At 45.3% G+C, this 13,948-nt stretch overlaps 1 protein-coding gene across 1 annotated transcript in view; it reads left to right on the top strand.

Moving 5' to 3' along the window:
* Positions 1 to 13,948, top strand: part of ADAMTS17 (ADAM metallopeptidase with thrombospondin type 1 motif 17) — a 157,601-nt gene that overhangs the window by 121,395 nt on the left and 22,258 nt on the right. Inside the window, exon 22 of the mRNA XM_050309744.1 lies at positions 11,074 to 11,278. Within this exon, the coding sequence (XP_050165701.1) occupies positions 11,074 to 11,278 (205 nt within the window). The remainder of the gene's footprint in view (positions 1 to 11,073; positions 11,279 to 13,948) is intronic.

The raw sequence follows: 13,948 nt of genomic DNA, 5'->3' as shown, positions 1-13,948 counted from the left end.
TTCATAGTAGTTCTAACATAAAATCAGTTCAGGATAAAGCTGATAAATACCTAAAAAATCACATTCAAACCAACCTGCTGGCTGTTGCATCTTTTATAATCAGGCAAGCCAGGGAAATGCACCTACAAAGCTAATCCTCCTTGCAGAAACAAGAGGGGAAATGGCAACCAGCACACTTCCTTCTCCTTAGACCTGCACTCTGATTAAAGTGCCCTGGAGCAGGGAAATCCCAGTGCCAGGTCATCCATCAGGAAGGCCAGGCTGGCTCAGGTTTCAGTTTCTCCTGTTGTTGCTGCTGTACAGTTGTGGCCACACAGCTTTCAGTACTGGAAGGTTTAATGAGATACCTCCTGAGCTCCCAGGGGTGTGTAAGGAGAGCCAAACTCCCAGGGGCTTGGAGGAAACAACTGTCATTTCCATGAGGAAGTTTCCTAAATCCAGTGGTGCTGGGATTGCTGTCGAGTCACTCTCAGGTGGAAACAAAAAGCATCTGCTTTTTTTTTTGTACCCTGGCATGAAATGCTGCTTCTAGAACTTTCATGAAGTCACTGGGAGGAGGCTGGAGGAGGCCAGGCAGGTACCTGGAGGGGTTCAAGGTGGTAGAGATGAAGAAAAGCAACTTGAAAAGCTCTGGAAGACGTGGGCAGCTCCTGCCTTTACTAGGAGGGCAGCAAAGGGAGGTCCTGGCCATCAGGTCTGTTCAAGCCCTGAGACCCCCAGGGCTGTTTCTCAGGGGGATTCCATGACCATGAGCCCCTGGATAAGTCTCCTCTTTGTTACCCACCGTGGCATTGCTGCCTGTCCAGGTGGGGGTACATCACACAAAGCCTCCTGAGAAAGGATTACTCCATTCCTATAACCAGACTGTTCCTTTGGGGATTCAGGTCCAGCCCTTAATCTTAATCCAAGGTATCTCTTCTTCTCTGTGGGCTTGCCAGGCAGTTGACAGCCACAGTCTAGCAGAGTTCTCCCCAGGAACAATCAGCTCTGGCACAGTGTCCCTCTTGTTGGTCCTGGTGACAGCAGACACCAAATGTTCTCAGCACCCGGAAAGGCCACAGAATCCTTGCTGATGATCTGATAGACCACACTCCCTCCCTCCCTCCGTGTAGGCTGCACTTTCACACTCAACATGCTTTTAACTGGAAACATTTTCAGAAGCACATTCTCTGTGCCTCTGTAGAATTTAAATTTCCACTTGCGTTTGCCCACCCAGACATTAGAAATGCATGCTTAGCATATTCTCTGACCAAGAACATCTTAAAGAAACCCTTCTCTTTCACCATGTCAATGCTTTTTTTATGAGCCCTGAATTTGTTTTAGGGTTTCAAGTAAAATTATTGTAGCATCTTGTTACAATACGGTCCTTTCCCGTTTCCACTCAGACCTAAGCCCTTCACCTGAGTTCAGGAGAAGGAACAATGCTCTCCTTTCTCTGGTAAACCTGCTCTGTTTTGGGCATTTTGAACTACATTTACACCTTCTATCTACTCAAAATTCAAGAGAATCACCTTACAGAGTGTTTATCTCTAGAGAGGGGTCTCATGGCCAGCACAGGATCAGGTCAGGGGACACCCAGTCTCTGTTTCACTTTTGGATGTGCTGTGTGACTTTAATTCACCGTCCCACGCTGTCCCTTTGTTTCCTCTCTCAATCCGTGTATCATAACCCAGATTACAAACTCTTTGGGATGGGCTGAGGTCATGTTGTTTAAATGGAGGAAGAGGCTGGTGCTATTGAGATTGTAATAAAAAAAGATTAGTCACATTATATAAAGTGATCAGGAGAAAAAAGGGTATGTTAATAATAACTGTGTCTTTCTTCCAGCACGATCCCAAAGTGCTTTGTAAATTATATATCCCTTTGAACTTCAGCCACCTCTTGGGAGAGCCAAATAATGTGGGGCAGGGGACAGCAGTTTCATGAGGCCGAGGAGAAGATCAGAACTCTCCAACTGCAACCCAGCATCTGAGAAAAACAAAGCAGGATTTAAAAATGGGTTGGATACACTGACATGTTTTAAAATTAAACGTCACAGAAGAGAATTTTCTTAAAGGGTTTTGTTGAAACTGGCAAAAAGAAAAGAATCTTTCATTCTTTATTATTGTTACTCTTTCACCTTTAAAAAAAAAAATGCCTCTTTTTCTTCCTATTTTATTTTTTAACGTTCCTTGACCCTCTTTTTCCATTAAATTCTTTACAGCTTCCTTTCCTGTCCCAACTGCACCCTATTAGCACCTCTTTATTCTAATCCTCTGCCTAGCTCTTGAAGTATTTCTTACAAAACCCTGCTGTAACCAGATGGGCTCTGGATTCCTGCTGGGTGGTGAGTAGGGGCTGCTTCCAGCGCTCCCAGCACCAACCCAAACACGCCGGGCTGGCCCCGGGCTGGGGAATCGCAGATCCCATCAGCTGTTATTACTGAAAACACGGGTCGGCCAGTGGCCACACAACTGCAGCAGGCAGGGCTGGGGCTGTGAGTGTCAAACTGCTCCCCTCCAGTGCAGGAAAAGAGCCAAAACCACGGGAAGTCTCCCAACTGTTGGACTGGTGATGGAGCGGTCTGTGTGCAAACGCTTGGTCGTTCATCTGCTCTTCGTGGATTTTCATGGAGGTCGAGTTCTTTCAGGGAACTGCTGAATGGGTGCTGTTGCTGCACCAGAAATCCCTGCCTGCATCTGCAGAAAACCACAGGAGACCTGAGCTTGTAGTTTCACTGTTTAGGACTTGAAAATACGTCCTGAGCCCAAGGGTTAGCTCTCTGAACCCCCTGGCAGCATTACAGACTCCCTTCCATAACCTGGTGTTGCTCCACAGTCTCCTTCCCTCACTGGGAGGCTCTGCTGTGACCTTGCTGTTCATGTGGGTCAGGATCTTTTATTTCCAGCCTTAATTACTCATTGTCGTTTTTCAGCCTTTTTTCTGTGCATCAGCTCTTCTCCCTTGCTTATACAGCGTTTTCCCTCCCTTGCTCTTTGCCTTGGGCTCAGTGCCATAGGAGACAGCAAACCATTGTATCTCCTCCTTCCATCATTTTTCTGGGCTAAATCCATTCCTTTTCTTTTAACTTCTTACTGCTTTTTTCGTGGCTGCATCATATTTGTGGCTTACAGTCATTGGAGATGTTTTCCTCCTCATTTTTTTCAGCTTACAAACCCTTCTTTAACACAGAGATGCCTGTTAATAGTCCCTGAGCACACAGCCTTGCTCTCTGTGCCATTAATTTCCATCCTATCTTTGTCATTGCAGTACTCAAGGTTATTCAGTCCTTCCTGTATGACATCCTAATCCTCTGAGGTACTGACAGTGCTTCTACACTTTGTATTGTCAGCATTTTCCCTAAGTTTTCAGCATTTTTCTTCTCCCTGTGCCAAGGTCATTAATGAACAGACTGAGTTAGATCAAATGCAGGACAGATCTTTCAGGAAGTCCACTAGTGGCTAATCTAAATTCCCTTCACACCTGATACTCTTTTACAGTACTACAGGTTGCACAATGATATCCATGTTTCCCAGGGTATCACCAGTAAAACATTCCCCATGCAGCAAAAGGACTTCTTCACCAACCAGATTAAATCTACCACATTTCCTTTGTCTGGAAAACCAGTTATTTTAGTCAAAGAAACGCAGCCAGTGAGTTTTGCCTGAAGGAAACCTGTCCTGCATCCTTTTACCACTGTGTGCTTGATTATTGTTGCCCTCCAAATCCTCTCTGAAAGCTGGCACGCTGCTGAGGTCAGGGCTGTGGTTACATGGATCACTTCCTTCTTTCTTTCTTCTATTCCACTTTCACTTTTCTATCCGTGGGCTGGAATCCAACTCCATCCTCTCCAAGGGCTCAAACACCACAACGGTGCCTGGGGAGAGAAAATTAAACCAGATTTAAGAGCCAGCCAAGGCCCCTCAGGCTGGCTCAGCACCTCATCAGCCCTTCCAAAAGGCTGGGGGCTGCCAAAATAATGGTGCCTTGGTGTGGGCTGGGTGACAGTGCCCATTGCTTGGGTTCCTGCTCTGATTTCAGCTCATGCAGTGTGTCCATATGACCCTGCTGACTGGGAATCCTCCTCTCCCTTCACACCCCACCATGTACCTGTGGCAGTGCTGTTTAACAGCCCAGGGATACAGAAATCACCACAGAGAATACAGAACTTACAGAACACAGAAATCACCACACAGAACACAGAAATCACCACACAGAACACAGAAATCAGTCTGGCTCCCCCATTCTGGTCTGCTTGCACCACATTTGTGTGTGTTCTCGTTGCAGGTAGATGGGGAGAAGAACGGTTCTGAATTTAGTTTGTGTGGTGAAAGACTTGCAAATAGTAGAATTTGGGGGGAGCAGTGTGATTTTTTGGGTGTATCAGCAAATTGCTCACAGGGCTGTGTGGAAATAACACTAAATTTAAGGGACATTTTGGATTTCTGTGAACTGAAGGGCTGAGCTGGACATTTCGTAGTTCCAAATAAGTCTGTTCTTCCATTAATGCTCAGGCTCTTTTGGGAGCTGTACAAGTGTTTATCATCCACAAGGTTCAGTGGCCATGAGATCAAAACCCTGTCTGTGCCCTGTGCTGAGAAACATCTTTGGTGTGTGTTGGATTTGGTTTCATGAAAAAAAAAAAAAAAAAAAAAAAGGAAGGAGCAGCCATGGGGAGAGTTTCAAATCATTTTAGCCTGGAAATCTGGCATAAATAGCAATGTTAGCACCCTCTGATCCAAGGAGGCACCACGTAGGAGCTCATTCTGAAGTAGTTCCCAAAGCTGGAGGTGGGATCTCCAGAATCAGTTGGAGCTTAATGGATTTGCCAGGACTGTGCTGGCCGAGCCAGCCGGGAATGCTGCGCTCTGGTGGCTGCTCCTCGGGGACACCGGCCTGGGATGTGGCAGCAAAAGCCAAAATCCTGCAGAGCCAGAAGCCTGAGACACTGCTGGGCACCTTTGTGAGGGGGTGCCTGGTGTCCTGCTGTGACAGGGGATGGGGAGGACACAGAATCACCTGTTCCAGGTCAGCAGGTACCAGGCAGGGCTTCAGGAGCCACTGAAAGACAAAAAGATGTGTTCAAGCAGTCCAGGAACTCAGCTCAGTGGAGCAGTTCTGGAAGAGAACTGAGAGAAGGCAGGGGAATGGAGAGAAGAATGAGGAGGGTTAATTGGCTGCTGCTAAATGTGTTTAAATCAAATAATCCAAGCTAACCTGATGGGGAGGAGTTAATTTGGCATTAGTTTTCACATGGAGTCAGGAGACAGGTTCCTCAGCTTTGATGTAAACACCCAGGCTGCCTTATTTCACTGTTTTCCCCAGTACCAATGTTTGACTCAACAACCTTGTGGTTGTCCATTGGCCTGTTTTAAAATGTTAAAAGATCTGTGCTGAGAACCCTACACTGAGTCCTCCAAAACTCAGAGTGATCTGCTCATTTGGGGAGGGGAGGAGGGAGAAAACAATGGCTCCCATTTAAAAGAAGGACTTCCCAAGGTGCATGGAAATTATAAAACATTGTCCCCCTGGCTGGTCTTATTGGTGGGAAATTAAAAAACAAACCTGTCAAAATGATAACCACTAAAGAGAAATAGAAACCTGTGTGAGTGAAAGTTGGCAAGTCTGTTAGCAGAATGACTACTGTACTGGAAAATTACTGAGCACTGTTTATAAAGGCAATCAGACAGGAATGTTAGTCTTGGAGTCCTACATTCGACATCAGCAGCTGTATTATTCTACTAGATTCCTTGTACTTCCCCCCCCCCCCCCAAAAAAAAAAAAAGCCTTCTAGTCACTGGGTGTGGCACCAACCTGTTCCCAAAATACAAGATTCAACTGATTATTTTGACCCCAGTACAGCAGAGAGGTGGTGTCTGGGGACAGGTCGATACAGCAGCAGAGTGTGCGTATTTTGTGGAAATCATTTGAGTCCTTTTGCAAGCAGAGTTTTTCTTGCTTCTGCATATTTGAGCATGAGCTGAGTTTGATAGATGTCAGCAAAGTGTATGTGACTGTCAGTTCCACGTGACTGATTCTCAGCAACCTTTTCCAGCTCTCCCTGCTAAAATTATCCCGTGTGAAATGCTGGCCCTGCTGCAGGTCGGTCTGAGCTCTGCCTGACATCAGCAGAGCCACGGTTTCACACAGGTGCCTCAGAAAAGTAACTTTTCAATGACTTTGGCATGATTTTGGCATCACAAATGGGTGCTGAAGACAACCAAGTGCTAACTGGAGGTGGGGTTGTCCTCACCTGTATGTTAGATGCAACAATGTGTGTTAAACCAAAAGTTATTCAATAAAATCTATTAGAAATAAACCCCTCAGATTACAGGGCTTTAGATTAGGTTCTGTCACAAGGATTTTTTTCAGATGAGCTGATTTCATCTGACACTTTACTCTGTGGTAGAACAGGCTCTTAACTACAACTAGATCTAAAAAAATTGGGCTTAATAACAGGAAAAAAAGTGTTACTGCAAACATGTCTTTGGTCACATCTGAGCTATTGCTGTGAAAGCAGGAAATAAATGTCACTATAGCACTGGGAAGGGAACAAAAGTAACACAATCCCTGTAGATGGTGAGGGGATGTGTGAATATGTCCTGGGTGTTTAGTTAGTGGAAGAGAACCCATTTGCAGGCACTGTTCTTCTGAAGGGCTCAAGGCAGAAATGTGGGCTGTAATACTTACCCTAGGATTTGAAATAGCTTTGTGTTATAAGAGGCTACAGATCTCTGAAAAGTGACCCCGTGTCTCTTTGTTGAACTCCTTTACCCCCAGCCTTGATCCATTTTTTTCCCAAATCTTCAGCTACAAGCCCTCATTTGCAGACATTCACCTCCCCTGGGTTTTTGTACATAGTGCTGCAGACAACTCTTTTTTTCCTAGAAAATGTGGGAGTCTCAGGCAAGCAGGTAGTGTAGATAATTCAAGGTTAATGACTAATCCTGACCATGGAAAGATCAAATGATGAACTGAATCTCCAAAAGATATTTCAACTTTGCTCCAGGGGCCTGCCAGATGAGCGTTGCCAAAGCAGATTAGAAGAAGAACTCCCAATTCCTCAGAAGAGATACTGGGAGGTCAGAGGTTGAGGCAGACTCAGAAGACAGAGATTTAGAACAGCCCTCTCAGATTGCATGTCCTGCCCATCCCTGCTTTTTGAGGCTTTTGAAAATCACACCCTTCTGGGCATTTTTTTGCTGGAAAGACAGGCCACTGACTGGGTTAAAATCTGTGCTTAAAAGCTCATCACTCTCGTCCTGGATCTGCCCACCAGCAGGGCTCATTGAGCTCTTGAGTCTTCTGTAGAGGTAAGATTACAAACAATAATACCACAGAGAAAGCCATCCCCGTGGCTGTGAGAAAGACGAGTGTGTTTGTCACGTAAATCAGGGCTTGTTGGCAAAATGAGAGGCTCTCCAGGGACTCCAGCTGGAGCTCTCCCCTGGTCCCACAGAGGGCAGGTTATAACCTGGCAGGGAAAGACCAAACCGAAACAAGCTCTGGTGTGAAGCAATCCCTGAGATCAATTTACAGGCTTAAAGTGTAACTGGAAGCCAAGAGCTCTATATGATACACACAGGGCTTAGTGTGCAGCAGTTAATTGGCTTAGTTAATAATACAGAGCCAGCTCGGGGTCTGGAGTTAGAACACTGGAGTCATTTTTTACATTGTCATAAGAAGAATACTTACCCTTTTCTTTAAAAAAAAAAAAGCCACCCTATAAGTAAGTCTCATTGTTAAACACAGCAGGTGTGTTCTCAGACAGCGTAGAGAGGAAAATCTGCCCATGGTGTAATTTAATAGTAACCATCCCATGATACTATTTGTACATCCCATTTTCCTTCCCCTGTGTGTTTTACTTGCAGACAGTAATTCTGCTGATATCTTGATGCACATTCCTTACTAAACATGAAACTGGCAGGAATTTTCATCTTCAGTCACTTTACCCATAAATCCCTTGTTTTTCCACTTTGGCTGTGAACGATGCTGTTGGGACATAATTGCAGTGATTCTCTGTGTTACAGGCACCAAAACAATATTTTCAGCTGCCTGTGAAGGAGACTTTGGGGGAGCTGGGGGGGGGTCAGGGCACTGCCAGGGCTGCATGGGACTCACCTTTACTTGTTTGCCAGGCAGAGATTTCACTGAGAGGATGGAGTTTTGTGGTCAAAGTGATCCTCCCCTTGGTGCCTTTGAAAATAACCTACTTTAACTGATATTATTGCTATGGAGACATTTAATGTCACTTATCTCCTGGATATGAAACTAAACCCACTGCTTTAAAAAGAGCCTTTCATTTCTAAATGTTTCGATTCCATGTTAGCAGCAGTTGTCACAGGCAGGACAGGGTGGGCTCTGAGGTTTCAGAGATCCCTTCCAGCTTTGCTCCTCCTTATTTGTGAGCACTGGGCTGGGATCAGGGATGGATGTAGTGGATTGGCAGCTGAAGTTGGAGGTTGTGTTTTTACCACAAACACATCTTTGTACTGATAGCCTGGGTTTCAGCTCGTGCTGTGCAATCATTATTCTCATGATGATGATAATATTTAGGTTTTCTGTGCCAATTTTCCAGTTTGTTATATTTGTACTAGAGTGGCACTACCTAGACACCACCAAACCGGGTAGAAACAAGGTGATTTCTCCCCTCCACAAGAGCAACAAAAAAAAACTAAAAATGATTTCTCCTTCCTGAAAGGAAAGCCATAACTTTGCTTCTTAATCATCTTGGGAATAGTTGGCATGCTGTGTGCTGCCCATCCGAAATGCAAGCTCACTCACAGCCTCTGCCAAGAATGGATTTTTATCTTTCTCTGCTTCCAGTCCCTTTTTCTTTTGCCAGTGGCTGTAGATCACAGTGAGGGCACAGTGCTGAAGTGAGTATTGGTGAGTGGAGCCTGGACAGAAGCTGCTCCTGGCCCTGTGACTCACGTCCTGCTCGTAAGGCACAGACACTCCATCCCCTGCCTGCCTTTGTTCAGAGGTTCCCTCACCCACATGGACCTGTGACAGGGCAGAGCCCAGCTGATATCGAGGGGGCCTGGCTGTTACTCCTCATAAACATTGATTTCTGCACTTCAGGGCTGGTTTTGTCATACTTCCAGCCCAAGTATTTGATTTCCCAGCTGCCATTTTCCCATTCCATGAGCAAAGTGCCAAGTGCTGAGCCTCAGAGATGCACCAAAACTGCAGTCTGGAGAAACAAGTTTGGTGTCTTGCCAGCTGTTTTAGCCAACAGGAATTCACAGATGTGTCAGTCAACTGCTTTAAAGCACAGAAACACTTTTCTGTTCCACAAGAGACAGGTGGCCTGGTCCTGCTCAAACCAAATGGTTTCTGCCTTCCCTGTCAGCTCAGTCATCAGTGCTGTCACACCAGGTCATCAGTCATGGCATTTGCAAATTAATTCATGACACTTACACCGGGTGAAGATGTTTCAAGTCGTGCTGAACTGATTTTTCCCCGTTCGGGAATGGGAAGATGGGAAACAGTTGTTGGATTTGTTTCAGAGAAGTTACACGACAGCTCCAAAAGAAATGTGGTTAATAAGTTGTTGAGCACTAATGTTGTTCTGCCTGGACTACAGGAGCCTTCAGCAGAATGAAATAGCATTTCTGAGCAGGTTTGTTTTTGAGAAGTGTCATTGGGGCCAGTTATCGTGACAGACAGCCCAGGATGGGGTGACGAGTAAAAGATTCATGGTATGAGGATACTAATCTGGATGACAGCCCTAAACAACAGGCTAGAAGGTCAATTGCCTGGTGAGAAAGGCCTTCTGCACAGTTACTGCTCCAGCCTTTCCCTCCATCCAGGAATGCCTGTAATTACAGAGAACATGTTCCTCACTGACAGGTCGCAGGAAGCGTAAAGATCGATGCTGATTGTCCTCAGGAAAAAAGTGTCCCTCCCTACGTCCCTCCCAATCCAGATTCTTCTCAGACATTTTATTCACTGCCTCCTAGCCCAGCTCTGACCACAGTGGTGCTGGATTAGTGGGAGCTGGAAGGTGGAGGGGTGAGGATGCCTCCTTTCCCTCGTGGCATCAGTATGTTCCCTACTTGGGAGGAACCCTCACAGTGTTGGGCTGAGTGTTTGCCAAAGAGACTTTAAAGACGTAACAAAGCAAACAACAACAAAAAAAAGGCCATGTGTTTGTTCCCAGCACACTTTGATCGAAGGGGAAGGAAATGGCAACTGAAATGTGCTCACAAGGTAAATGAATCCCACAGCTCAGAGGAATGATGGTCTTAGGGAACACCCCCACCCCAACCCAGATTGGGTTGTGGAACATCTTTGTGAGCTGCAGCAGCTTGGAAACAACATTGTGGGATCCTTTCTCTAGAGAAAATCTTGTCTTTTTGAATACTTCTTGAGCCTTGGCTGTTAAATGCAGTTGAGAATGCACCTGGCCAAGAATGAATGAACCTGGCCAGGTTCGAAGCCCTGAGTGCCATGAACTTCAAACAGATGAGATTCCAATTAAACATCCTGGAAAGCCCAGCTACAAAAAGTGAAATCTCATCAGAGAGTGAATGAAAAATGAGGCAGGAGATGTCTTTGCCTTCTAATGGTCCTGGATGTGGAGGATTTCTATGCTTTGAGGTCATACAATGGAAGGCTGGAGAAGCTGATTCTGGTCTTGGATGTGGGAAAGCTGTGTAGGGCCAGGTGTCTGGCCATAGCACATCCCAGCCTGTACACAGTAAGTACAGGTTGTCTGCAGTGATGCTGTGCATGCAGATGTAGCCCAGGTACCTCTCAAGGGCAGGAATATTTGTGGGGTAGAATGGTCTGCAGACAAATCTGTCTGTATCTGAGGGAAAACCACAACCACACTGGAGAGAGTGGGGTTGAAGGGAGTGATGCAGAGCTTGTGTTTCTGCCTGGCATGGAGTCAGGAGGGAATATTCACTTGGATCCTGACGCTCTTCTGCTTTACACCCCTCAGTGATCTCAGTGTGATGATGGTTCAGCACCATCAAAGCACCCGCGAATCCGGGAAGAGCTGCCCGTTTCTCTCACTGGTTTTTAGAGAAGCATAATGTTTTATCCCAACAGTTTGTTAACATTTCTTCTCTGGCTCCTTCCCAGGTGGGTGACTGGCCACTGGAGTCCCTGCTCTGCCACTTGTGAGAAGGGTGTCCAGCACAGGGAGGTGACCTGTGTTTATCAGCTGCAGAACGGCACCTACGTCAACACGAGGGACCTTTACTGCCTGGGCAGCAAACCCAGCCCGGTGCAGAGCTGTGAGGGAAGGGACTGCCTGTCCATCTGGGAAGCATCAGAGTGGTCCAAGGTAGGAACTTCACTCAAGAAAGGAGCCAGACTGCACAGAGCTCTGCCTTAATCCAGCTGAGTGCTTAAAATTCAGCATGTTCTCATGGTCAGCAGACTCCCAGCATTGGAGCACTGGGTAGGACTGTTATTTGTGGAGATGAGGTTTGATTTCCATGCTGGATGAGTTATTAAGGCAGGGTTTAGTTATGCTTTAGTAACTATATCTTTCCATCTGAAAACTCTGACCAGGAAGGAAAAAACATTTCACTGACCTGAGGCCAGAAGTGTAGCAACCCACCAGGACTTCTGGCTCCATTTAAATGTGGTATGAAGCAAATACCAGATTTATCAAGCATCTACATGTTGCAGAGAATGTACAATCCTTGGGCCTTATCCAGCCTTCTTTTGTGTAATTCCAGGAACATGAAAAAGCTGCTTATACTTCATATAAAAGGTGCATCTCTGAGTAGTTACAGAGTTAAATTTTTTTCCCAGGTGTTATAAATGCATTTCTGATGTAAATGATGAATGGCCTAGACATTTAGGCTGGGAGTGTACCTGCAGTTCCTGACCAGGACTTGGCTAATGCAGGGCAATTTGTCTGTACTTTCTGAGTAACAGTCCCAATAGGATGTCCATGTTGCTTTTGATATTGTATCTCTTGGGGTCCTCTGAACGATGAGATCCTTTCACTCCTGGTGCAGCACTTCCAGCTCTCCCAGGCTCATTCCAGCCTGGCTGTGTCCTGGCTCTGTCCAGCAACAGCCCTCTCTGTGAGAAGGATTCCTTGTTGCTCATCTCTGTTTGAAACAGTGAACTCCTCTTTAAAACATTGTCAAAGAGCTTTTGCAAAATATTATTGTTAGAAACGTGCTTAAACGTGACAGAAGCTCGGGATGCAGGGGATCCTGAGGAGCAGTGTCTCCTCAGGAACATCATGGGATCCCATTGTGCCCCTTGTGAACAGGAAATCTTGGTTTGGCAGGAGAGGTGATCGTTAAGTTTCCTGTTAAGGGGGTGCTGGGTCTGTTCTCTTGTGCAAGACATTCAGGTTCTTCCTGAGTGCTTTCATTTGAAAAGGTGTGGAGAAACACACCAACATTTTAATAGGTTGTCTGATGGCTCTTTTGTGTGTTGTAGATGTTCCCCTCTCAGGTGATGCCCTCTTTATATCAAAGCTGATGCTGTTCTGATGGGGCAGTTCCCACCTGTTGTACGTGTGGAATTTTTATTAGAGTCTTTTGTGAACAATCCCAGGGACTTCCCTCTCCTTTCTGTGGAATGGACAAAGTCAAGTTAGAGAAAAGTGGAAATCCAGAGTGGAAACCTTCCATATTTGTTACCACACAACTCACATACAAATACACAATGTTTTTAGATCATTTCTTTTCAAAATGGTTCACGTTGATAATTTTGTTTACCTTGTGTTGGGGCTATAATTGTCCACTTGTGCTTTTAAATTTGTTATTCTGGCACGTTTCTGTGCTGTTATGTAGCACAGTTGACTCCAGGACACATTTCATGCTCTGCCAGTGTGAACACTTCTCATACTTGGGACTTTTCTTCAGTGATAATCACTTTATTCCTTGGCATTTTAGATCTGATGTTGTGGAATAAATATCACAATGGTGGTATCGTTTTATAAATCAATTTTCTAATGTGTGTTTTTGAATGCCTTGGTTATATAACACAGTTGATGTCTGGTCCCCAGTCAAAAATGTCTGTTTTCAAAGCAAATTCCAAGGCAATCTTCATCGTGGAAAAAATTAAGTTCCCCTTGTGTTGCCAAACACTTGGGATTGTTTTGGACAAAGCACCGCTCAACCCATTTTTAATGACAAAAATAGAGACTGTCAGGGAAAGGTGAATGTTTCTACTGTCAGGGAACTAGAGTAGATTAAAAAATAGGGATTTTCTGAAGATAAAGGAGCTGTGTTTTAACTACAAAATTGCATTGCTCCTTTGCAAAAACTCGTGATATTAAAACTAAGTAATTTGTTAATAAAATAAGACATAATGATCTCAGGTGAACAGACTGCACATTTGTGGACTGTCTGTAAAATATATATATTAGAAAATTCTTCATGAAAACAGATGACTTGAGGAAAGGAAAAACACTCTTAAAGGGGGTGATTTATATGTGACCACCAAAGATCTGCTGGAAACCTTTCTTGCACATGCTGTTTTGTCTAGGAAAGTATATGCAGAATTAATCTGTGAATGGCTTAAAAGCTGTGGGAAGAACAAATAGTTGGTGTTTTTCCCAGACTTGCTTGTAAAACCCACCTAGAGATTTCTCCTACTGTGAAAAGCACTCCCACTTCAGCTTGATTTACTTGCAGTAAATTGGACCGCTTGGAAGATTTTCTGTGTTGTGCTTTGTAGTCTGAGATGAACGAGTGTAGCCCTGGGGACTGAGGAAAATGATAGATAATTTGGGAAAATCTGGACAACTCGGGGCAAATTCGTGGCTTTAAGGTACCATGTGGGGATCTCTGGCAGGTCCTGTGCTCTGAGGAGCCCAGACAAGCAGTTCCTGGAATCCTGCAGAGCCTGGAAAAATCCATCCCTGTGCCCAGCAGAACTGTGCCTCGTGCTGGTCACAAAGATGTTCCATCCCTGAGGGGCTCACACGGTAAATGGAGTGGAAGGTTTCCCAGATTTTCAGGGAGTCACTCTGCGGTGCCCT

This window comes from Myiozetetes cayanensis, unplaced genomic scaffold (assembly GCF_022539395.1).
Source record: "Myiozetetes cayanensis isolate MyiCay16 unplaced genomic scaffold, myiCay2020 scf14, whole genome shotgun sequence".
NCBI classification, from domain to species: domain Eukaryota; kingdom Metazoa; phylum Chordata; class Aves; order Passeriformes; family Tyrannidae; genus Myiozetetes; species Myiozetetes cayanensis.
This window is presented reverse-complemented; position numbering and strand designations above follow the sequence as displayed.